Source organism: Plecotus auritus (assembly GCF_963455305.1).
Source record: "Plecotus auritus genome assembly, chromosome: 15".
Taxonomy (NCBI): Eukaryota; Metazoa; Chordata; class Mammalia; order Chiroptera; family Vespertilionidae; genus Plecotus; species Plecotus auritus.
In genome coordinates this window covers 1170205-1195479 of record NC_137781.1, presented here as the reverse complement: position 1 = coordinate 1195479, position 25275 = coordinate 1170205, and the positions used below count along the sequence as shown (strand labels likewise).

General features: G+C 62.5%; 1 protein-coding gene across 1 annotated transcript in view; it reads left to right on the top strand.

The window, feature by feature from the left end:
* The window catches only part of ARNT2 (aryl hydrocarbon receptor nuclear translocator 2), an 89281-nt gene extending 67402 nt beyond the window's left edge, over positions 1 to 21879 (top strand). The window contains exons 10-19 of the mRNA XM_080651576.1: positions 5664 to 5798; positions 6681 to 6755; positions 10117 to 10268; positions 12229 to 12301; positions 13449 to 13572; positions 16027 to 16126; positions 17444 to 17582; positions 17993 to 18143; positions 19884 to 20023; positions 21135 to 21879. Coding sequence (XP_080507702.1) covers positions 5664 to 5798; positions 6681 to 6755; positions 10117 to 10268; positions 12229 to 12301; positions 13449 to 13572; positions 16027 to 16126; positions 17444 to 17582; positions 17993 to 18143; positions 19884 to 20023; positions 21135 to 21233 — 1188 coding nt within the window. The 3' untranslated portion in view covers positions 21234 to 21879. The remainder of the gene's footprint in view (positions 1 to 5663; positions 5799 to 6680; positions 6756 to 10116; positions 10269 to 12228; positions 12302 to 13448; positions 13573 to 16026; positions 16127 to 17443; positions 17583 to 17992; positions 18144 to 19883; positions 20024 to 21134) is intronic.
* The last annotated feature ends 3396 nt before the right edge of the window (positions 21880 to 25275 follow it).

Sequence of the window (25275 nt, the reverse complement as noted above, 5' to 3'; positions counted from 1 at the left end):
TGAAAGTCCTCACATCATACGTGAAAGTCCCGCTCACCTCCTCCCTGCAGAGTCCCCCTCACCCCCTCCTCCCTGCAGAGTCCCCCTCACCTCCTCCTCCCTGCAGAGTCCCCCTCACCTCCTCCTCCCTGCAGAGTCCCCCTCACCTCCTCCTCCCTGCAGAGTCCCCCTCACCCCCTCCTCCCTGCAGAGTCCCCCTCACCCCCTCCTCCTCCCTGCAGAGTCCCCCTCACCCCCTCCTCCTCCCTGCAGAGTCCCCCTCACCCCCTCCTCCTCCCTGCAGAGTCCCCCTCACCCCCTCCTCCTCCCTGCAGAGTCCCCCTCACCCCCTCCTCCCTGCAGAGTCCCCCTCACCCCCTCCTCCCTGCAGAGTCCCCCTCACCCCCTCCTCCCTGCAGAGTCCCCCTCACCTCCTCCTCCCTGCAGAGTCCCCCTCACCTCCTCCTCCTCCCTGCAGAGTCCCCCTCACCCCCTCCTCCTCCCTGCAGAGTCCCCCTCACCTCCTCCTCCCTGCAGAGTCCCCCTCACCCCCTCCTCCTCCCTGCAGAGTCCCCCTCACCCCCTCCTCCTCCCTGCAGAGTCCCCCTCACCCCCTCCTCCTCCCTGCAGAGTCCCCCTCACCCCCTCCTCCTCCATGCAGAGTCCCCCTCCTCCACCCTGCAGAGTCCCCCTCACCTCCTCCTCCCTGCAGAGTCCCCCTCACCCCCTCCTCCTCCCTGCAGAGTCCCCCTCACCCCCTCCTCCTCCCTGCAGAGTCCCCCTCACCCCCTCCTCCTCCCTGCAGAGTCCCCCTCACCCCCTCCTCCTCCATGCAGAGTCCCCCTCACTCCTCCACCCTGCAGAGTCCCCCTCACCCCCTCCCTGGTGTCACCTTGGGCGCTTCCTCCTGGTCTGGAAACATGGATGTTCCCTTCCGTGGACGGGCCAATGTTCTAACTACGGTAACCTTTTCTGTTTTGTTTTGTTCATCCTCATCTGAGGCTATTTCTCTGTTGATTTTTTTAAACAATACAATTTAATTGATTTCAGAGAGGAAAGGAGAGGGAAAGAGACAGAAACATCCATGATGAGAGAGAATCATGGATCGGCTGCCTTCTGCAAGCCCCCTCCTGGGAACCGAGCCTGCGATCCGGGCATGTGCCCTTGACTGGAATAGAACCCGGGACCCTTCAGTCCGCAGGCCGACGCTCTAGCCACTGAGCCACACCAGCCAGGGCTGCACTGATTTTTAGAGACATTGGGAGGGAGAGGGAGAGACAGGAACGTCGATGTGAGAGAGACACATCAATGGGTTGCCTCCTACACGCGCCCCGACCAGGGCCCGGGCCGGGGAGGAGCCTGCAACTGAGGTGCATGCCCTTGACCCAAATCGAACCCAGGACCCTTCGGTCCGCGGCCGGCGCTCTATCCACTGAGCCACACCGGCCGGGGCTGACTGCTGTCACCTTGGATGGTGGTGTTTGTTCAGCCACATCCGTCTGCCCACCTGCATGGTTCTTGGCTCAGAGCCGAGCCTTCCTGGCCACGGTCATGGTCCCGGTCACGGTCACGGTCAGTGTCCCTGTCCCTGCGCCGAGGCCGCTCGCCGACGGCGTCCCGACCAGGAAGGAGTTCATTCAGATCCTTGGCCGCGTCAGACACTTTTCACCGGACCCCTTTTAAGCCATCACACGCCATGATCGTCTGTAGACACAAGCCTCGGGCCTTCCCCACACACCACACGCGTCTGTAAAAAATGTGGCTCAGTGGATAGAGCCTCGGCCTGAGGACTGAAGGGTCCCGGGTTTGATTCCGGGTCAGGGCACATGCCCGGGTGGCGGGCTCGATCCTCCGTAGAGGGCGTGCATGAGGCGGCCGGTCAGTGATTCCCTCTCATCGTTGATGTTTCTCTCTCTCTCTCCCTTCCTCTCTGACATCAATACAAATATATTTAAAAAAAATGTTTTCCCTAAGTGGCCGCCCTGACCAAATTGCAAATCCCTTTGCGTGAGAATTTCCCGCTGGAAATACTCAAGGACCCCCGAACGGCGAGCCACGTGTTGATTTTTATAAGATTCGTCGCCAATGGGTTTCTTAAATGAAACTCAGGGTATCGTGGCGTGAGGGGACGGTCTCCGTTTGGGGCGTGTGGCGGCTCACCGGTTAAGACACGTCCGAGCTGCCGGCCGGCGGTGTACCTGGTTCGGGACGGTGTCCGGGAGACACAGTGTCCTCGTGAGTTGCTGGGAGGGGCTCCGAATGGAACGGGGTGAAGGGAGAGGGCCCGCAGGCCTTTCACAAGGGCAAACCCCGAGCTCCTCCTACACCCTGGCTCCTCCCGTCCCCGCCCGCCCGGCCCTGTCCCCGGACACACCATCCCCCTCCCACAGCCCAGCCCGCACGGCCCCTCCTCCGCCCCATCCTTCTACCCCATCTCTCCTGTTCCTCTTCCCTTTTCATTATCTAAAATGTCTTTTTATTGGTTCCAGAGAGGAAGGGAGAGGGAGAGAGAGAGAAACATCCACGATGAGAGAGAATCACAGATCGGCTGCCTCCCGCACGCCCCCCACACTGGGGATCGAGCCCGCCACCCGGGCATGTGCCCTGAGCGGGAATCGAACCCTGACCTCCTGGTTCCTAGGTCGACGCTCAGCCTCTGAGCCACGCGGGCCGGGCCCATTTGGATATTTATAACATCACTAGAGGCCCGATGCACGAAAATTCGTGCAAGAGTAAGCCTCCTTCCTTTTCCCGGCTGCTGGCACTGGCTTTCCTCCGGCACCCGGGACCCAGGCGTCCCTCCTCCGGCCGCCGGCAGGCACGTGGGACCCTGGGCGGCTTCGCCCAGGCCTCGGCTTCATCGGGAAGGATGTCCAGAATGATGTCCGGAAGATGTCCGGTCTCTCCGGTCTAATTAGCATATTACCCTTTTATTAGTACAGATTCTCGGGCCATACAAGAGTATCAGCGTAAATATCAGCCTGCTCTATTTGCTCAAACTTTGAATTAACTCACTTCCTGAATGCCTCAGCAGGGCCAGACCGAACGATTTAGGGGACTTTATACGGCCCTCGGGCCAGACGTTCCCCACCCCTGGTCTCAGGTGTGATCCGGGCTTTGGAATATTTTAGAGCAAGCGTGTCACACTCAGAGGCTAACACGGGCCAGAGAGACGAGGTTTATGTGGATGTGGCCGCAAAAAAACAAAAGCTCCCATTTTCATAGACACGTAGGTTTGTTTCGATAGAGACATGCCGACTACAAAGGGCTGAAATACATGAGTCATCTATACTAAGCCTGGGTGGCCCTCGCGCGCGATGTCGTCACAAGATGGCCGCCACAAGATGGCCGCACGGCATGGAGGAAGCGGGTCGCTGCAGGAGAGGGCAGCTGGGGGCAATCGGGATGGCAGAGGAACAGTTAGGGGGTGATCAGGCTGGCAGGGGAGTGGTTAGGGGGCGATCAGGCTGGCAGGGGAGTGGTTAGGGGCATTCAGGCTGGCAGGCAGGTGAGCAGTTAGGAGCCAGCGGACCCGCATTGTGAGAGGGATGTCTGACTGCTGGTTTAGGCCCGATCTAAACTGGCAATCGGACATTCCCCGAGGGGTCCCAGATTGGAGAGGGGGCAGGCCGGACTGAGGGACGACCCCCTTCCCCCCCCCAGTGCACGAATTTCATGCACCGGGCCACTAGTCGTTAACATAAAGTAACAGAACGTTTTAATAAAAATCAATCTTTTTTCTTGAACGTGAACTCACCAGACCCTGAGTCACTGCACAAAGGAATACGCGTCACGCAAACAAACCCATTTTCCTCGTTCTCCGGAAGCGAGGTAGTCCCTGTTGCGCACACCAAGCCGGTCAGTCCGAGACGAAGGACGTGGCCACCGGCCGCTAGAACATTCACTGCCGGTGTCCGTGGGGAGAAATGGTGCGCCTGCGTGTAAGGCGTGTGAGGGACGTGAATGCAACGCGATGACAGTCATCGGTCATTAGCGAACGTTGTAGCTCGTTATTCATAACTAGAGGCCTGGTGCACGGATTCATGCATGGGTGGGGTCCCTCGGCCGTCCGGCCAGGAGGAGGGACCGTGGGAGGTTGGCCGGCTGCAGAGGTTGGCTGTGGGAGCACAATGACCACCAGGGGCAGCTCCTGCATTGAGCATCTGCCCCTTGGTGGTCAGTGCACGTCATAGCAATTGGTTGCCTGGTCGTTCGGTCGCTTAGTCTTTTATACATATACTAGAGGCCCGGTGCACGAAATTCATGCACGGGGGTGTCCCTCAGCCCAGCCTGCACCCTCTCCAATCTGGGACATCCCTCTCACAATCCAGGACTGCTGGCTCCCAATGGCTCGCCTGCCTGCCTTCCTGATCGCCCCTAACCGCTTCTACCTGCCAGCCTGATCACCCCCTAACCACTCCCCTGCCAGCCTGATCGATGCCTAACTGCTCCCCTGCCGGCCTGATCACCCCTAACTGCCCTCCCCTGCCGGCCTGATCGCCCCTAACTGCCCTCCCCTACCAGCCTGATTGCCCCTAACTGCCCTCCCCTGCCGGCCTGATCGCCCCTAACTGCCCTCCCCTGCCGGCCTGATTGCCCCTAACTGTCCTCCCCTGCCGGCCTGATTGCCCCTAACTGCTCTCCCCTGCCGGCCTGATCGCCCCTAACTGCCCTCCGCTGCCAGCCTGATCGCCCCTAACTGCCCTCCCCTACCAGCCTGATTGCCCCTAACTGCCCTCCCCTGCCGGCCTGATCGCCCCTAACTGCCCTCCGCTGCCAGCCTGATTGCCCCTAACTGCCCTCCCCTGCCGGCCTGATCACCCCTAACTGCCCTCCCCTGCCGGCCTGATTACCCCTAACTGTCCTCCCCTGCTGGCCTGATCCCACTAACTGCTCTCCCCTGCCGGCCTGATCCCCCTAACTGCCCTCCCCTACCAGCCTGATTGCCCCTAACTGCCCTCCCCTGCAGGCCTGATCACCCCTAACTGCTCTCCCCTGCCGGCCTGATTACCCCTAACTGTCCTCCCCTGCTGGCCTGATCCCACTAACTGCTCTCCCCTGCCGGCCTGATCCCCCTAACTGCCCTCCCCTGCCGGCCTGATCACCCCTAACTGCTCTCCCCTGCCGGCCTGATCCCCCTAACTGCTCTCCCCTGCCGGCCTGATCCCCCTAACTGCTCTCCCCTGCCGGCCTGATCCCCCTAACTGCTCTCCCCTGCAGGCCTGATCCCCCTAACTGCTCTCCCCTGCCGGCCTGATCCCCCTAACTGCTCTCCCCTGCAGGCTTGGTCCCTCCCAACTGTCCTCTCTGCAGGCCTGGTTCCTCCCAACTGCCCTCCTCTGCTGGCCTGGTCCCTCCCAACTGCCCTCCCCTGCTGGCCATCTTGTGTCCACATGGGGGCGGCCATCTTGTGTTGGAGTGACGGTCAATTTGCGTATTACTCTTCATTAGATAGGATAGATTATGTACAACAGGATATTATAAAAATTAAATGACCAATTTTTATTAAAACGTTCCACACATTCCGTGATATTGGCCGAGCCGCAAAAACATCCGTGGCGGGCCGCACGCGGGCTGCGGGCAGTGCGTTTGACGGGCTTGCTGTAGACGCGCTGCGCTGACGGCGTGGAAGGCTCTGCGGACCCGCCTCCGTCCCCGCTCACCGCGGCTCCCGCGCCCTGCAGGTGACCAGCTCCCCCGTGTGCATGGACATGAGCGGGATGGCGGTGCCCACAGAGTTCCTGTCGCGGCACAACGCCGACGGGGTCATCACCTTCGTGGACCCCCGGTGCATCAGCGTCATCGGCTACCAACCCCAGGTAGGTGGCCCCGGGCTCACGGCTGCTAACGATGGCCTCGTCTCCTTCGCTCGGGACACAGCTCAGTCACGGGGTGGAGGGCCCACGGCACGGAGCCCGTGTCCCTGCGTGGACGTGGGAGCCCCGGCCGGTGTGGGTCAGTGGTTAGAGCACCGGCCTGTGGACCGAAGGGTCCCGGGTTCGATTCCAGTCAAGGGCACGGACCTCGGTGGCAGGCTCCTCCCCGGCCCCGGGCCCTGGTCGGGGCGCGTGCAGGAGGCAACCCATCGATGTGTGTCTCTCTCCCATCGGTGTTTCTCTCTGTGTCTCCCTCTCTCTTCCACTCTCTTCAAAAATCAATGGGAAAATATCCTCGGTGGAGGATGAACAAGAAACAAAAACGGAAAAAATAAAATGAGAGGGTTATTTGAAATCTTAAAAAATAAAATAAAAATAAAACTATTCTGACGCTGGGGACCTGGGACCTTAGCGAAGTGAGACGTTGGGGTCAGCGAGGCCAGGGGCCCTGGGATGGGGGTCCCGCAGCCGGCTTTGGGGTGGTGCCAGGGTAGGTAACGCTCACCGACGTTCCCCCCCTCATCCTGGGGTGCGTTAGAGACGGGGAGAGGGGGACTCTTAGAGTGGAAGGGAGAGGGAGAGAGAGAGAAACATCCATGGGAGAGAGACACAGCGATGGGTTGCCTCCTGCACGCGCCCCGACCGGGGCCCGGGCCGGGGAGGAGCCTGCCACCGAGGTCCACGCCCTTGACCGCAATCGAACCCGGGGCCCTTCGGTCCGCAGGCCGGCGCTCTAACCACTGAGCAACACCGGCCGGGGCTCTCACAGCGACACGCAAACGACGCGAGAGGGGCCCGGGTTCCTAAAGCGTCCTCCTCCCGCAGGACCTCCTGGGGAAGGACATCCTGGAATTCTGCCACTCGGAGGACCAGAGCCACCTGCGCGAGAGCTTCCAGCAGGTACCAGGGCGACGGGGGAGGCGGGCGCGGGTCCGCGTGGGTGTGGCCAGCTGGGTGCCAGCCCCACACCGTGCCCCCCCCCCCGGCAGCCAGGGCCCCACCACTAAGGAGCTCACAGCTTCCTTCTGGGGTGGGGGACAGACCCGTGAGGAAGGTGTGACCCCGTCTCAGACAGTGGCAGAGGACGGGAGTCAGGGGGGTGGGGCGGGTCCTGGCGGGTGAGCGTGGGAGGAATGGCAGGACGTTCTGCAGGGGGGCAGCCCCAGACGTGGCAAGGGCGAGGGCTGTGGGGAGAATAAGTGTGTGCGGGTGGCCGGCTCCTGGGGAGGCCTTGTGGGGGGGGCGGTGAAATGGGGCCGGTGTGGCTCAGGGGTTGAGCGTCGACCTAGGAACCAGGAGGTCACGGTTCGATTCCCGGTCAGGGCACAGGCCCTGGTTGCGGGGTCCATCCCCAGTGTGGGGCGTGCAGGAGGCAGCCGGTCCATGATTCTCTCTCATCATTGACATTTCTCTCTCTCCCCCTCGCCCTTCCTCTCTGACATCAATAAAAATATATTTTAAAAATAAAAATAGCCCTGGCGGGCTTGGCTGAGTGGATAGAGTGTCAGCCTGTGGACTGAAGGGTCCTGGGTTCGATTTCGGCCAACGGCACATGCCCGGGTTGTGGACTCGATCCGCAGTGGGGGGTGTGCAGGAGGCAGCTGATCCGTGATTGTCTCTCATCATGGATGTTTCTCTCTCTCGCTCCTTCTCCCTTCCTCTATGACATCAATAAATATATTTAAGCCCTAACCAGTTTGGCTCAGTGGATAGTGCGTCGGCCTGCGGACTGAAGGGTCCCAGGTTTGATCCCGGTCAAGGGCATGGACCTTGGTTGCGGGCACATCCCCAGTGGGGGGCGTGCAGGAGGCAGCTGATCGATGTTTCTCTCTCATCGATGTTTCTAACTCTCTATTCCTCTCCCTTCCTCTATGTAAAATATCAATTAAAAATATACTTTGAAAAATGGAAATATATTCTTGAAGATAATAATAAAAATAGAAATAGATTCCCTCCCAGGTCACGTCAGTAGGATTCCTGGAGTCAGGCAGAGCCGTGTTTTCTGGAGAAACAGTGTGGGCAGCCGGGGTCTGCCGAGGGGAAATGGGGCGGTCACAGGGGAGAAGGCGTGTTGGGGGCTGTTCTGATCGCCCAGGGAGCGGTGCGGAGGCGGGCGGTGGGCAGGGGCGGTGGCGTCTGAGGAGGAGGCAGCTGCTGGGTGAGGGATGCTTTGGGGAGAGATGGAGGGTCTCCCCATTCCCCCCCATGACTGCATCATGACCATCATTATTAGCGGCTGTTTTTTATTTTTTTTAATCCTCACCTGAGGACATATTTTTTAAAATATATTTTTGTTGATTTCAGAGAGGAAGGGGGAGAGAGAGAGAGAGAGAGAGAGAGAGAGAGAGAGAGAGAGAGAGAGAACATCCATGATGCGAGAGAATCATGGATCGGCTGCCTCCTGCACGCCCCACCCTGGGGATGGAGCCCACAACCTGGGCATGTACCCTGACCAGGAATCGAACTCGGGACCCTTCCGTCCACAGGCCGACGCTCTATCCACTGAGCCACACCAGCCAGGGCGTGAGGATATTTTCCCATTGATTTTTAGAGAGAGTCGGAGGGAGAGGGAGAGACAGAGAGAAACACGGATGTGAGAGAGACACATCGATGGGTTGCCTCCTGCACGCGCCCCGACCAGGGCTGGGGAACCTGCAACCGAGGTCCATGCCCTTGACACGAATCGAACCCAAGACCCTTCAGTCTGCAGGCCGACGCTCTGTCCACGGAGCCACCCCGGCCGGGGCTTAGCTGCTGTTTGCTGAGCACCTACTGTGTGCTGCTGAGCACCTACTGCGTGCCCGCACGATGGGAAACCCTTCTGCGTAAACGTCCCTGAATCTTGGGAGCGTCTGTTCCCTCCTGAGCCCCAGGAACCAAGAGGCCCCGCGCGGTCCGGACCCGGGTGGTTCTGGAAAGAAAAGGAAGGAATTTAACATCGGGTCCCGCCTGGCGTCTGGCTTCAGGAACTCCCGTGCTGTGAGCCGCGTCCCCACCCCTCAGAGCGGGGAGGCCAAGGCCACACAGAAACCCTGAGAGCCACAATCCGGGGTCACAGGGTCGGCGGGGGGAGGGGGCGGGGGGAGCCGAGCAGCCGCGGGACACCCCGCAGTGCGTGCCCCGGGCTCGAAGTGGGTGCCCCCGGGCTCGTGTTCTCGGGGCTCCAGCCACCGGGGGCGACAGATGTTGACAAAGGGAAGTGGCTTATTTTTGCAGAAGTGCGGCAGGCGCTGGGTGAGCCCTTGAACTTGGCACTTAAACACCCGTCCTGAAGGGCTCCGGTCCCGTGCGTGAGGAATGATGAGTTTGGTGCTGACAGCGTGCCTCCCCGCGGCCGGGAACCCCAGTCCAATGTGTTTTGTGTTTGTTTTTTTTAAATTGTTATTGATGTCAGAGAGGGAGGGAGACGGAGAGAGAAACATCCATGATGAGAGAGGATCACGGATCGGCTGCCTCCTGCACGCCCCCCACTGGGGATCGAGCCCGCAGCCTGAGCATGTGCCCTGAGCGGGAATGGAACCCTGACCTCCTGGGTCATATAGCTCAACTAGAGGCCTGGTGCACGAATTCTGCACAGGTGGTGTCCGGCCGGACTGCGCCAAACAGGCCGGGCTGGCTGGGGACGGGGCCACGGGGGGTTGGCCAGCCCCGCCCCCTGGTCGAACTCCCAGTTGAACTCCCGGTCGAGGGGACCATTTGCATATTAGCCTTTTATTATATAGGATGCTCAACCACTGAGCCTCATTGGCTGGGCCAAGTTTTTTTTTTTTTTGTTTTGTTTTTAGGTTTTTACTGATGTTTTAGACAGAGAGGAAGGGAGAGGGAAAGAGAGAGAGACACATCGACGAGAGAGAAACATCATGGATCGGCTGCCTCCCGCATGCCCCCCACTGAGGATGGAGCCCACAACCCGGGCATGTGCCCTTGACCGGAATCGAACCCGGGACCCTTCAGTCCGCAGGCCAATGCTCTATCCACTGAGCAACACTGGCCAGGGCTACATATATTTTAATTGATTTCAAAGAGGAAGGGAGAGGAGAGAGAGAGAATCATGGATCGGCTGCCTCCCGCACACCCCACACTGGGGATGGAGCCCACAACCCGGGCATGTGCCCTGACTGGGAATCGAACCCTGACCTCCTGGTTCCTAGGTCTACGCTCAGCCACGGAGCCACGCCGGCCGGGCCTTAGTCTTGGGCTGCGATGCCGGGCCCGGGGCGGCCCTGTCCCTCCCCCTGACTCCGCCCCGCCCGTCCCGCAGGTGGTGAAGCTGAAGGGCCAGGTGCTGTCCGTCATGTACCGCTTCCGCACCAAGAACCGGGAGTGGCTGCTGCTCCGCACCAGCAGCTTCACCTTCCAGAACCCGTACTCGGACGAGATCGAGTACCTCATCTGCACCAACACCAACGTCAAGTGCGTGCTCCCCTCCCCCCCGTGGCCACCTCCCCCCGCAGGCCCAGAGCAGGGACCTGGGACATGGGCCCCTCCCCGCGGTTCTCCCTCCCCCACAGGCCCAGAGCAGGGACCTGGGACGTGGGCCCCTCCCCGCGGCCCCCCTCCGCCTGCAGGCCCTCCCTCCCCCACAGGCCCAGAGCAGGGACCTGGGATGTGGGTCCTTCCCCCCGGCCCCCACTCCCCCCGCAGGCCCAGAGCAGGGACCTGGGACGTGGGCCCCTCACTTGCAGGCCCAGAGCAGGGACCTGGGACATGGGCCCTTCCCCCCCCCCCCGCCCCCCCCCGGCAGGCACCGAGCAGGGACCTGGGACGTGGGCCCTTCCCCCCCCACGTCCCCCCCTGCAGGCCCAGAGCAGGGACCTGGGACGTGGGCCCCCCCTGCTCCCTCGGGCCCCTCCCTCACTGGCAGGTCCATAGACCCCAGGCCCAGGGAGGACCCCCCGCCTCAGTGGGCCCAGGGTGCCCGGGTCCCGTCCGCCTCCCATCCCCTGAGGGTGATGCCAGGGCTCTGGGTCCCACTGAGCCGGGCAGGACAGCGAGAGCCCACGGTACCCCCAGGGTCCCTGCTGCTCCCCCTTATCCATCGGCTGCCTCCTGCACGCCCCCGACTGGGGATGGAGTCCGCCACCTGGGCATGTGTCCTGACCGGGAATCGAACCCTGACCTCCGGGTTCCTAGGTCGACGCTCCGCCATGGAGCCACGCCGGCCGGGCCTTGGCCCCGCTTTCTTCTCACTCTGGCCGGATCCTGGGCTCTCCCAGGCCCACGTGGACCCCTCCTGTCCGGAGCGTGTCCGTCTCTGTCCCCCCGTTTCAGCCTTCACGTGGCTCCTTGCAGGGGGAGGCTGGGGGACATTCCCGCCCCTCTGCCGGGCACTGTTCAGGCCGCAGGGTCCCCATCGCCCAGGATCCTGCCGCCGGTCACAGCCCCTCGCAGCCCGTGCGGGAGCCCTGGGAATGGGCGAGCCCCTCGTCACGCCTGCGGGCCCGGCACTGTTCTAGAACGTTCCCCCCTCGATGCCCGTGTGTTGGCGAGAGCTGTCTGCTGTCTCCCCTGCCCTGTCTCCCCTGTTTGTCCGTCCGGCGGCCTCGCTTCCCCCTCCCGTGCCTGAGCTCCCCCAGTCGTGCATGGGGGGCCTGGCAGCCTGCACCCCACTCTCTCTAACACGGCTGCTGCACGGGAGGGCCGGGAGCTGCTGGCTGTGGACAGCAGAGGGCAGCGCTGGCCCTGAGCCCCACAGCCCGGCCCTTCCCACGGTCCCCACTGACCTTCCCTGGCCGTGGGCAGCCTCGTGAGGGAAAGCGGGGGAGAGCCCCCGGCCGGCGTGGCTCCGTGGCGGAGCGTCGACCTAGGAACCAGGAGGTCAGGGTTCGATTCCCGGTCAGGGCACAGGCCCGGGTTACAGGCTCCATCCCCCGTGTGGGGCGTGCAGGAGGCAGCTGATCCGTGATTCTCTCTCATCATTGATGATTCTCTCTCCCTCTCCCTCCCTCTCTGAAACCAATACAAATACACACTGAGCAGCCAGATGATGATGATCTCCGAACGCGTAATAATCTGGCCACTCAGTGTGTGTGTGTGTGTGTGTGTGTGTGTGTGTGTGTGTGTATTAGAGGCCCGGTGCATGAATTCGTGCATGGGTGGGGTCCGGCCAGCCTGGCCAGGGGGAGGGGACATGGGCGGTTGGCCGGCCTGCCTGCTGGTCGAACTCCTGGTGGAGGGGACCATGTGCATATTAGCTTTTTATTCTATAGGATAGACACGGAGTGGCCAGGTTATTATGCGTTCAGAGATCATCATCATCTGGCCACTCAGTGTTTTTTTTAAAATGAATGAACATAAATGAACAATGGACCCCCCCCCCCCCCCCCCGTGCTGGAGCGGCCAGCCCGGCAGTGACCGCCCCTCCCGTCCGCAGGCAGCTCCAGCAGCAGCAGGCCGAGCTGGAGGTCCACCAGAGAGACGGGCTGTCCTCCTACGACCTGGCACAGGTGAGTGTCGGGACCGACCTCGAACCCGGGGCCTGGGGCTGAGGGCGGGACTCAGCTCGGACCCGCCCCTCACCCAGCAGGTGCTGTGGTGCCCTCCGCCCACACTGCAGGGGTCCGAGTGCCCCCGGGGCACCTGCCACTCTCTCTTTTTATTCTATTTTTTTATCCTCCCCCGAGGGTATTTTCCCATCGATTTTTAGAGGAAGTGGAAGGGAGAGACAGAGAGAGAGAGAGAGAGAGACATCGATGTGAGAGAGACACGTCGAAGGCTTGCTTCCTGCACGCGCCCCGACCAGGGCACGGATTGAGCCTGTAACTGAGGTCCGTGCCCTTGACCGGAATGGAACCCGGGACCCTTCAGTCCGCAGGCCGACACTCAATCCACGGAGCCACACCGGCCAGGGCTGCAAATGGGTGTTCCTCTCTCTCTCTCTCTCTCTCTCTCTTTTCCCCCTTCTCTCTCTAAAAGCAATAAATTAAAAAAAAAAATTTAAACTTTGCCCAGCTGGTGTGGCTCAGTCATGGAGCATCAACCTATGAACCAGGAGGTCAGGGTTCGATTCCCGGTCAGGGCACAGGCCCGGGTTGCGGGCTCCATCCCTAGTAGGGGGCATGCAGGAGGCAGCCGATCCATGATTCTCTCTCTCTCCTCTCCCTTCCTCTTTGAAATCAATTAAAATATACATAGCCCTGGCCGGTGTGGCTCAGTGGATAGAGCATTGGCCTGCGGACTGAAGGGTCCCGGGTTCGATTCCGGTCAAGGGCACATGCCCGGGTTGCGGGCTCCATCCCCAGCAGGGGGCGTGCAGGAGGCAGCCGATCCATGATTCTCTCTCATCATGGATGTTTCTCTCTCTCTCTCCCTCTCCCTTCCTCTCTGAAGTCAATACAAATACTTTAAAAAATGATAATAAAATAAAAATATATTTTAAAAAAATTTAAACTTCCCCGATAGAGTACGTGGATTATTTTTATTTCTCTGAGTCCCCCGTGTGACCCCGTTATCCTCTCTGTGACCTCTGATTCATAGGTGGTTCCAGAGACAGGGCCCTGGCGATGGAGGGATGGGTGGGGGCGGGGGGGCGGCCAGCGGACGATCAGAGCCTCCCACGGGGGTTGATGCCGCTGTGTCTTCCCGTGCCCGCAGGTGCCGGTCCCCAGCCTGCCGGCGGGTGTGCACGAGGCCGGGAAGGGGGTGGAAAAAGCCGACACCATCTTCTCCCAGGAGCGCGACCCCCGCTTTGCGGAGATGTTCGCGGGGATCGGAGCATGTGAGTGCCTGGACGGGCGGGGGCAGAGGTGGTGCGTGTCGCTTCGAGGTCGCTGCCTGGCCCGGGAGAGACGCAGACAAGCCCCCCCGCCCCCCATGGGGCCAGGGCCCGGACGGGGAGTGCCCACGGACCGTGCAGGGTGGGGTCGGCAGGTCCTGTGACCCCCCGGCCTGGCCTCTTCCCACCGTCCGTCCCCTGGGGCCCCTCACACACCTCGTCTTCGATGTTGGAAGTTCTGGAATAAGCGAGCTGTGATGATGGGGGTCGGGGGGGGGCGCTTTCACTTTATGAGGCTGAAGGGGTGTCCCTGAAACAGATAAAAATAAACACCTCAACGTAACCCCTCACCTGGAGAAGAACACGTTGTAAAAGAGAAATGTGCTTGGAAAAGGGAGATTAATATGACCCGCTGGCCTACCATCTGGACAGAATCGCTTTTTTAAAAAAAAATATATATATATATATATTTTATTGATTTTTTACAGAGAGGAAGGGAGAGGGATAGAGAGCTAGAAACATCGATGAGAGAGAAACATCGATCAGCTGCCTCCTGCACACCTCCTACTGGGGATGTGCCCGCAACCAAGGTCCATGCCCTTGACCGGAATCGAACCCGTGACCCTTCAGTCCGCAGGCCAACGCTCCATCCACTGAGCCACACTGGCCAGGGCCAGAATCGCTTTTAACCGTGTCTTTCCAATCGATGAAAAAAATAACGTAATCAGATCAGTTCAGCGAAGACCCAGGCCGGTTTGGGGCTTGCGGTGGAGGCCGGATTTCTCCTCAGTGCAGCTGTTCCTTCTCGGCTGTTTGTAGGGAAATGTCGCTTCCAGTGTGTTTACACATCACTGCGTCCTGGCCCAGGAGGGGGGTTCTGTGTCCTGGCCCAGGAGGGGGGGGCCTGTGTCCTGGCCCAGGTGGGGGGGTCTGTGTCCTGGCCCAGGTGGGGGGGCCTGTGTCCTGGCTCAGATGGGGGGACCTGTGTCCTGGTCCAGGTGGGGGGGTCTGTGTCCTGGCCCAGGTGGGGGGTCTGTGTCCTGGCCCAGGTGTGGGGGGGTCTGTGTCCTGGCCCAGGTGTTGGGGTCTGTGTCCTGGCCCAGGAGGGGGGGGCCTATGTCCTGGCCCAGATGTGGGGGGGGGGTCTGCGTCCTGGCCCAGGAGGGGGGTTCTGTGTCCTGGCCCAGGAGGGAGGGTCTGTGTCCTGGCCCAGGAGGGGGGTTCTGTGTCCTGGCCCAGGAGGGGGGGGCCTGTGTCCTGGCCCAGGTGGGGGGGGCCTGTGTCCTGGCCCAGGTGGGGGGGTCTGTGTCCTGGCCCAGGTGGGGGGGCCCGTGTCCTGGCCCAGGAGGGAGGGTCTGTGTCCTGGCCCAGGAGGGGGGGGCCTGTGTCCTGGCCCAGGTGGGGGGGTCTGTGTCCTGGCCCAGGTGGGGGGGTCTGTGTCCTGGCCCAGGTGGGGGGGCCTGTGTCCTGGCTCAGATGGGGGGACCTGTGTCCTGGTCCAGGTGGGGGGGTCTGTGTCCTGGCCCAGGTGGGGGGTCTGTGTCCTGGCCCAGGTGGGGGGTCTGTGTCCTGGCCCAGGTGGGGGGGGGTCTGTGTCCTGGCCCAGGTGTTGGGGTCTGTGTCCTGGCCCAGGAGGGGGGGGCCTATGTCCTGGCCCAGATGTGGGGGGGGGTCTGCGTCCTGGCCCAGGAGGGGGGTTCTGTGTCCTGGCCCAGGAGGGAGGGTCTGTGTCCTGGCCCAGGTGGGGGGGTCTGTGTCCTGGCCCAGGAGGGGGGGTTCTGTGTCCTGGCCCAGGAGGGGGGTTCTGTGTCCTGGCCCAGGAGGGAGGGGCCTGTGTCCTGGCCCAGATGTGGGGGGGTTCTGTGTCCTGGCCCAGGTGGGGGGGGGGGGGTCTGTGTCCTGGCCCAGGTGTGGGATCTATGTCCTGGCCCAGGTGGGGGGGGGGTCTGCGTCCTGGCCCAGGTGGGGGGGGGGTCTGTGTCCTGGCCCAGGTGGGGGGGGGGCCTGTGTCCTGGCCCAGGTGGGGGGGGGGGTCTGCGTCCTGGCCCAGGTGGGGGGGGGGTCTGTGTCCTGGCCCAGATGGGGGGGGGCCTGTGTCCTGGCCCAGTGGGGGGTCTGTGTCCTGGCCCAGGTGTGGGATCTATGTCCTGGCCCAGGTGGGGGGGCCTGTGTCCTGGCCCAGGTGGGGGGGGGTCTGTGTCCTGGCCGAGGTGTGGGGGGGTCTGTGTCCTGGCCCAGGTGGGGGGTGGTCTGTGTCCTGGCCCAGGTGGGGGGGCCTGAGTCCTAGTCCAGGTGGCAGACCGCCTGCTGCTGTCGGGGGCGGGGGAGCAGCAAGGTCCTGGCAGTATGAGCTGGCCGGCCCAGCGCCCCCCGCTGGCCCCCTGCCTGCACCTGTGTGGGGCCGCCTGCCGTGGCCTGAGGGGGGACCCCGGATCAGGTGACCTGCTCTGTCCGCAGCCGAGAAGAAGATGATGAGCTCGGCCTCGGCGGCGGGAAGCCAGGCCATCTACTCCCAGGGCAGCCCCTTCCCCGCCGGACACGCGGGCAAGGCCTTCAGGTGGGTGCCGGGCGGGCGGGCGGGGCCCGGGGGCGGGGGGCCCTCACATCTCCGAGGAGGGCGGACGGCAGGCCGGGCGGGGCTGAGGACCGGGGCTCCGGTTCCCCTTGGACTCGAGGTGCCCGTTCCTCTCTGGGGCTGAAAGGCGCAGCCTGCACCCGCCTGGGGGTCGGAGCTGCGGACACCTGACGGCCAGCGAAGTGCCCGGGGCCCGGTGTCCGGAGGCCGCAGCCTGCGTCCAGGGGGCGGGGACCACGCGGCCTGTCAGGCCCGGGGTCTCAGCCGATGGGGCCCCTGGGGTGCAGGCAGGTGTCCGCCTTCCTTCCCCAGGCGGGGTCCTGGCCTCCGGCCGCTTTTTAATTTTATTTTTAAATACGTTTTTATGGGTTTCAGAGAGGAAGGGAGGAGGGGGAGAGAGAGAGAGAGAGGGAGGGAGAGGAACACCCATGATGAGAGAGAAGCATGGATCGGCTGCCCCCTGCGCGCCCCCCACCGGGGATCGAGCCTGCAACCTGGGAGTCGAACCGGCCACCTCCTGGCTCCTAGGTCTACGCTCGGGCCCCGTGCCGCCTCAGTCACCGAGGAGGCCCTGGCAGAGCCTGGTGCCAGGGCCCAGTGGGGGGAACGGGAGGCTGGACTGGGGAGGTCGCCGGGAGGCTGAGCAGAGCCCAGGAGGGGGCTGTGATGGCGTGATGTTGCGGGTCCGTTGACTTCTTTTTTATATCCTTTCTATTGATGTCAGAGAGGAAGGGAGGGGGAGGGGGAGAGAAATAGAAACATCAGCGATGAGAGAGAATCATGGATCGGCTGCCTCCTGCACTGGGGACTGACTGCAACCCGGGCCTGTGCCCTGACCGGGAATCGAACCCTGACCTCCTGCTTCAGAGGCTGACGCTCAGCCTGTGAGCGGTTGAGATGCTCAACTGGGGCAGGACAGGGTGCCAGGTGGTCCGGGCAGGGCAGGGCGCGAGGTGGTCCGGGCAGGACAGGGCGCCAGGTGGTCCGGGCAGGACAGGGCGCGAGGTGGTCCGGGCAGGACAGGGCGCGAGGTGGTCCGGGCAGGACAGGGCGCGAGGTGGGCAGGGCAGGGCGCGGGGTGGCCCGGGCAGGGCAGGGTGCGGGGTGGCCCGGGCAGGACAGGGCGCGAGGTGGGCAGGGCAGGGCGCGGGGTGGCCCGGGCAGGGCAGGGTGCGGGGTGGCCCGGGCAGGGCAGGGTGCGGGGTGGCCCGGGCAGGGCAGGGCGCGGGGTGGTCCGGGCAGGACAGGGCGCGGGGTGGCCCGGGCATCTCAGGACACACGCGTGCTCTCTCCTGGCAGCTCCTCCGTGGTTCACGTGCCCGGGGTGAATGACATCCAGTCCTCGTCCTCGACCGGCCAGAACATGTCCCAGATCTCCCGGCAGCTGAACCAGAGCCAGGTGGCCTGGACGGGGAGCCGGCCCCCCTTTCCCGGACAGGTAGGGCCTCGGGAGGGCGCTGCCCACGGCTGCCCCGGGCGGAGCACCCCACGGGGCGCCCGAAACCCCGGCCCTGGGCGGAGCTGAACACAGACGGGCTCCCGGGACCACGCCACGGCGGTCAGTGTCCGAGGTGGCGAGGCCCCATCGCTGGGAGCCGGAGGGCCCAGGTCCCTGCAGGCCCGGGGGGGGACCTTGACCTGCCCCCACAGATCCAGGGCCCACGTCCCGCTGCTCTGTGGCCCGTCCACGTGGGCCTGACCCCCGCCTTGTGCCCGGCGGCCAGCAGGGCCCGGGGGTGGCGGGGGGTCCTGTCAGCCGGATCAGGCCCAGCCCGGGGCCGGGCGGGGACCTGCGGGGACACGTCCCATCCCTCCGCGTCGCCCTGACCGCAGCCCACGCCCCCTCAGGCCAGCAAGACGCAGTCGTCCCCCTTCGGGATCGGGACGAGCCACAGCTACCCGGCCGACCCCGCCTCCTACAGCCCCCTCTCCAGCCCGGCCACCTCCTCGCCCAGCGGCAGCGCCTACTCCGGCCTGGCCAGCAGGACCCCCGGCTTCGGTAGGTGGGGGCGGGGGCGGGGGTCCAGGAGAGCGTGTGGTCACGCCTCCGGAACATCCCGAGTTCGGGGGGCCGAGCCCCGCGCCCCCGGAATCCTGGCGGCTGTTTCTCCCTGGCTCTGAGGCGGCCCGGGGTGGCCTCCGCGTCTGGCTGCGTAGACCTGGGCGGTGGGCCGAGGCGGCCGGGTTCAGGCCCCGGCTCCATCCTGATGGGCTCTGATGGCTACCTGACCCTCCGTGGGCCTCGGCAGGGACGTTCGAGACCCCCACGTCCAAAACCCTGCCGTCCCGTTTCAGACAACTAGAGAATCGTTACCCGACGGCCAGTGTGTAAATGGTACACTCTGTGGAGTTTTCTCTCTCTTTCTTTTTTTTTAGTATATTTTTTATTGATTTTTTACAGTGAGGAAGGGAGAGGGAGAGAGAGTTAGAGACATCGATGAGAGAGAAACATCGATCAGCTGCCTCCTGCACACCTCCCACTGGGGATGTGCCCGCAACTGAGGTACATGCCCTTGACCGGAATCGAACCCGGGACCCTTCAGTCTGCAGGCCGACGCTCTATCCACGGAGCCACACCGGTTAGGGCTCTCCCTCTCTTTTTAAAAATGTATTTTATTGATTTCAGAGAGGAAGGGAAAGGGGAGAGAGAGAGAGAAACATCCGTGATGAGAGAGAATCATGGATCGGCTGCCTCCTGCACGCCCCCCACTGGGGATGGAGCCTGCCACCTGGGCCTGTGCCCTGACCGGTAATCGAACTGTGACCTCCTGGTTCCTAGGTCGATGCTCAACCCCTGAGCCATGCCGGCCGGGCACCTTAATCGCTTTTTCAAAAGCCCTAACTCTGCCCTAGCCGGTTTGGCTCAGTGGTTGGAAAGTCAGCCGCAGACTGAAGGGTCCCGGGTTCAAGTCCACTCAAGGGCACGTACCTTGGTTGCAGGCTCGATCCCTGGCCCCGGTCGGGGCATGTGCAGGAGGCAACCCATCGACGTGTCTCTCTCACATCGATGCGTTTTTTGTTGTTGTCGTTAAATATTTTTATTGATTTCAGAGAGGGAGAGGGAGAGAGAGCTAGAAACATGGATGAGAGAGAAACATCGATCAGCTGCCTCCTGCACACCTCCCACTGGGGATGTGCCCGCAACCAAGGTACATGCCCTTGACCGGAATCGAACCTGGGACCCTTCAGTCCGTAGGCTGACACTCTATCCACCGAGCCACACCGGTCAGGGTTTTATTTTCTTTTTAAAAAAACATTTAGCCTTCTTCTCTGTAAAAACCAATAAAATATATTTTAAAAAAAATTTAAATTGATTTCAGAGAGGAAGGCAGAGGGAGAGAGAGAGAAACATCGATGATGAGAGAATCACAGATCGGCTGCCTCCTGCACGCCCCCCGCTGGGGATTGTGCCCGCCACCCGGGCATGTGCCCTGAGCGGAAATCGAACCTGGGACCCCTCACTCCGCAGGCCAACGCTCTATCCACTGAGCCACACCAGCTGGGCTCACATCGATGTTTCTCTCTCTCTCTGCCTCTCCCCAAAAATAACAATAAATGAACGAAAAGCCCTAACTCCAAATACAGTTCCATTCTGAGATGCTGGGGCGTAGGGCTTCCATCTGTGAATGGGGGGCGGGGGGGGGGGGCAGGTCCAGGCCCCAGCAGGAGGGAGGGGCTGCAGAGGCTCCCCCGTGACGCGTGTCCTGCTCCCCCTCCCCCCCCGCCCCCCGTCTTGCAGCTGAAGGCGGCCAGGGCGGCGGGCAGTTCCAGGGCCGGCCCTCGGAAGTCTGGTCCCAGTGGCAGAGCCAGCAGCACCACGGGCAGCCGAGCGGCGAGCAGCACGCCCACCCGCAGCCGGGCCAGACCGAGGTGTTCCAGGTACGCCCGGCGCCCCTGCCCTCGGTCCCCGTCCCGTCCCCCCCCCCCCCCCCCGTCACTGCCGCTGCGGCCACGGTGGGTCCCCTGCCCCCGATGAGGCTGCCCAGGGCTGGAAGGCCGGGTGAGGGAGCCTGGGCACCTGGCAGCCTCCACTGGTTTTTCTTTCCTTTCTTTTTTAAATGTATTTTATTGATTTTTTTACAGAGAGAGAGGGAGAGGGAGAGGGAGAGAGAGAAACATCCATGAGGAGAGAGGATCACGGATCGGCTGCCTCCTGCACGCCCCACACTGAGGATGGAGCCCATAACCCGGGCATATGTGCCCTGACTGGGAATCGAACCCGGGACCCTCAGTCTGCAGGCTGACGCTCTATCCACTGAGCCACACCGGCCAGGGCCACGTGGTGATTCTTTTTTTTTTTAATTTTTAAAAAAATATATTATTGATTTTTTTTTACAGAGAGGAAGGGAGAGGCAGAGAGAGTTAGAAACATCGATGAGAGAGAAACATCGATCAGCTGCCTCCTGCACGCCCCCCATTGGGGATGTGCCCGCAACCAAGGTCCATGCCCTTGACCGGAATCGAACCCAGGACCCCTCAGTCCGCAGGCCGACGCTCTATCCACTGAGCCACACCGATCAGGGCTTTATTTTCTTTTAAAAAATATTTAAATTGATTTCAGCGAGGAAGGGAGAGGGAGAGAGAGAGAGAGAAACATCCATGATGAGAGAGAATCGTGGATCGGCTGCCTCCTGCACGCCCCACACTGGGGATGGAGCCCACAACCCAGGCCTGTGCCCTTGACCGGAATCGAACCCTGACCTCCTGGTTCCTGGGTGGATACTCAGCCCCTGAGCCATGCCGGCCGGGCCCCCGTAGGGTCTTGTCCACCCTGCGTCCTGGCTCGGCCTGACACAGTCAAAGGCTGTGCACTGTGGGAACGACCGGTCCCCCCGAGTCTCAGACATCGGGGAGCCCTGCCGAGCGCCCCCGAGGCCCAGAGGTATCCCTGGGCTGCCCCCCGCCCCCCCCCCTCGTTAGAGACTCGCCCGAGGGCCTGAGTGGGCCGTGGGGTGCCCACTGCCCTGCCGCCCCCCGTCTCTCCCTGCAGGACATGCTGCCAATGCCGGGGGACCCCGCCCAGGGCACCGGCAGCTACAACATCGAGGACTTCGCCGACCTGGGCATGTTCCCGCCGTTTTCTGAGTAGCGGGGGGCAGAGCGAGGCTTCCGCCAGCCCCCCCCCCCCCAGCAGAGGGCCCCGCACCGCTCAGCCCTCGCCCGCAGCCGCCGGAGCCCCAGGAGACGTTGGGGGTCCGTCGTATTTATTGTGTTGTCTCTGGGGGTCCTGAGAGTCGGGTTGTGTTCGATCTCGTCGCCGCCGACAGTTCTCACTTACAAATGTTCGCTCACTGCACCCCCTCCCGGTACCCCCACCCCAGGGCCTGCCCAGGAGGCCGGGACCCGCCCTCTCCTCGCCTTTGTCTTCCGTGGGCGGGGGCGGGGGGGGGGCGGGTACGGGAGGCACAGCCTGTGCTCCGTGAGCCCGAGGTGAGGGCACAGGTTGGGGGGGGGGGCGCCCCACGCCCCGGCTCCCCATGCCCGCGTGCCCTCCGTCTGTGGGCCGTGTGCGCTGTGCGGTGCGTGAGCCGTGTCGGCCCGAGTCCAGGGCATGCGTGGGTGAGCCCCGATGTGTGCCCCCCACCCCGCGCTGGGCAGCACCCCGGCTGCAAGAGGGGGGCCCGGGGGCCGGGCTGGGGAGCCGGGGCGTCTCCTCCGCGCTCCACTGATGAGAGCGGACCTCACCCCGCTGCTGCCGGAGTCTGCAGGAAGCGCCTGGGGTCACAGGTCACAGAGGCCCTTGTGTGCGGGGGGTGGGGGGGTGCAGACGGGACGGGCGGGTGCCAGGGCCTGGGACACCAGGAGGCTCCCCGACCAGCCTCTGGGGGTGGGGTGAGGTGGGGTACATCTGCTCAGTGGCTCTGGAGGTAGTTTCGGGGTGAGTCCTGACCGCACCCCCGGGGGCCCAGCTGGGTGGGGAGCTGCCCCTTTAAGGCCCAGCATTGGTTTGGGGGTGGGGTACTCTCGGGTTGCCTCCAAATTAACACGATTTTAGCTTCCAGAGTGGCTTTGTAGGGTTTGTGTGTGTGTGGTTAATCCTCCCCCAAGGACATTTTCCCATGGGTTTGTAGGGAGAGTGGGAGAGGGAGGGAGAGGGAGAGAGACATCGACGGGAGGGAGACACAGCGATGGGTTGCCTCCTGCACGCGCCCCGACCAGGGCCCGGGCCGGGGAGGAGCCTGCAGCCCAGGTCCGTGCCCTCGACCGGAATCGAACCCAGGACCCTTGGGTCTGCAGGCCGGCGCTCTAGCCGCTGAGCCACACCAGCTAGAGGCAGGCATCTTTATTTGAGCCCTTACAGAGGCGGTGTGCTCCCCAGATTAGCACTGCTGACACCCCCAGAGCTCAAGGCGAGAGAGAGAGAGAGGAGGGGGGGGGGGAGCGGGGAGGCCCCAGGAAATGAGTGATATTCTCATCGGTGTCCTCACGGGGCCAGGACGTGACCGGATTCGCACCCGCCTACTCGCTAACAGTGAGACAGTTTCAGGGTGAACCCTGTCCGGCACCCCCACTTCCTGCAGCTCGGCAGCCACCGGTCCCGGCAGAGGCCCCAACGCTGTTCGCTTTACCTGGAAACGGGGGTTCGGCTACGAGGTCGCTGCGCCCTGACCGGCCAGGCGCCTTCCCCTCTCTGCTTCCTCCACCAACCCCTGCTGTGTGTCCCCGCCTCCCCCCACCCTGGGGCCTGGGGTCCGTGTCCCCTCCCCGTGTCCCCTTCCCGTGTCCCCCCTCCCTGTGCCTGGGCCCGTGTCCCCCTCCCTGTGCCTGGGCCCTGTGTCCCCTCCCCGTGTCCCCCTCCCTGTGCCTGGGCCCCCAACCCCTGTGCCTGGGCCCCGTGTCCCCTCCCCGTGTCCCCCTCCCTGTGCCTGGGCCCCCAACCCCAGGGCCTGGGCCCCGTGTCCCCCTCCCCGTGTCCCACTCCCCGTGTTCCCCTCCCTGTGACCCCTCCCCGTGTCCCCTCCCTGTGCCTGGGCCCGGGGCCAGAGCTGGTGGCCGGCGGGGACGAGGCCGCCACGGGACAGCTGTGCCGTGTCACCGTCTCCTCGCCTCCTGAGACGGGCGCTTCTGGACGAGCCTCAGCGGAAGGGACGGGCTCAGCCTCTCTGGTCTCTGCTCCCGGTCCTCCCTCCGCGTGTGAACTGTGACCCCCCCCCCCGTCCTGTCCCGTCCCGTCGGTGTTGCTGGAGCGTTCTCGGTGACTAACGGTTGTTATTCCGTCCGTGGTGTACGTGTGTCGCGAATGTAACGGCCTTTGAAACGTCCGCAGTAAAAGCCTCTTCGCTGGGAACAGTGACCGGCCGGCTGCCTTGTCGTCCATCGGGCCCCGGGCGGAGGGGGCCCGGGCAGAGGGGGCCTGGGCGGAGGGGGCCCTGGGCAGAGGGGTGCATCCTGTAGGGAAGGCAGGGTCCTGCTGGGCCCTCGGATTATAACTGTGGAGACAGGGAGCCGGATCCGTAGGATCTGCCAGCAACAGAGGCCTAGACACATGCACACATGCACGCACACAAACATACTACACACATGCATACATATGTACACACAAACACACACTACACAGATACACATGTAAACACACAGAAGCATCCATACATGCACACACATGCATACATACAACACATATACACACGTGCACACACATGCATAAACACATACAAACTCATACACATAAGCATACACAAACTCATACATGCGCATGCGCACGCACACATACATGCACACCCACACAAACATACACGCGCACACATGCACATACTCATACACACATGCACACTCACAAACACATGCATACGCACTCACAAACACAGATGCATGCACATACAAACACACATACAAATGAATACACTCATACACGCGCGCACATGCACAAACATGCATGCACACACAGACATGCACACATTCTCATGCAAACACACACTCAGGAAAGAGGCTGTTACTTGGCGCTGGCGGGAAGCGTGAGGAAAAGCAGCTAGTCCTGATCTCACGCACATGCAGAATACAACACACACACACACAACCCCGTGGGGATCGAAACAGCTCAGCGTTCAAAAGCCGAGTCTGTAAACATTTAGGGGGGAATCGCCAACAAATTCATGAACTCGGGTTCGGGCGGGATTGAAATATGTATTTTTTTATTGATGTCAGAGAGGAAGGGAGAGGGATTGAGAGAGAGGAACATCCATGTGAGAGAGGATCACGGATCGGCTGCCTCCTGCACACCCCCCACTGGGGGTCCAGCCTGCAACCCGGGCCTGTGCCCTGACCGGGAGTCGAACCCTGACCTCTGGGTTCATAGGTCGACGCTCAACCCTGGAGCCCCGCCAGCTGAGCGCGGCGGGGTTTCTTAAACGAGGCCCAAGCACACAGGACGAAATAAAACACGGACAGCTTACACTCACTGAAAAAAAGGAATAAAGTTCTGCGTGAAGAAACGCAGTGACAGCCCATGACGGGGCAGGAAATGCGGGTTTGGGCTCCCAGCCAAGACGGGCTCGGGACGAAGGAGCCTCACACCCAGCAGCGAGGAACGTGCGGCTGTGGGGTCTGCCCCGTGGACGCCCGGGAGCTCACGGTCGGGGTGTGTGTGTGTGTGTGTGTGTGTGTGTGTGTGTGTGTGTGTGTCAGACCCCCACTGCTCACTGCGGCGGGATGGGAGGGTGTGGCTGGCGTGCGCCCAGTCTGGGAGCGCAGCTGGGCCTGCGGATGTGGGCGGCGGGAACTCCGGCTGGTGGACACGGGTCGGCGGCGCGGGAGCGTGTTGGGCAACATCCCGGGACGTCATGGATGGACGGACGTGTGACTCAGCGGTGCCTGCTCAGAGCACCTGCCCCAGGGAGCACATACGAGAAGACCGGTAAGAGGACACGCGTGTGCGGTGTGAGATACAGTCATACCCCCCACCTTTATTTTTGTAAGTTCAACTATTCCCAGGAGACCTTTTTTTAAAAAAAATAAATATTTTACTGATTTTTTACAGAGAGGAAGGGAGAGGGATAGAGTTAGAAACATTGAGAGAGAAACATCGATCAGCTGCCTCCTGCACACCCCCCATTGGGGATGTGCCCGCAACCAAGGTACATGCCCTTGACCGGAATCGAACCCGGGACCTTTCAGTCCGCAGGCTGACGCTCTAT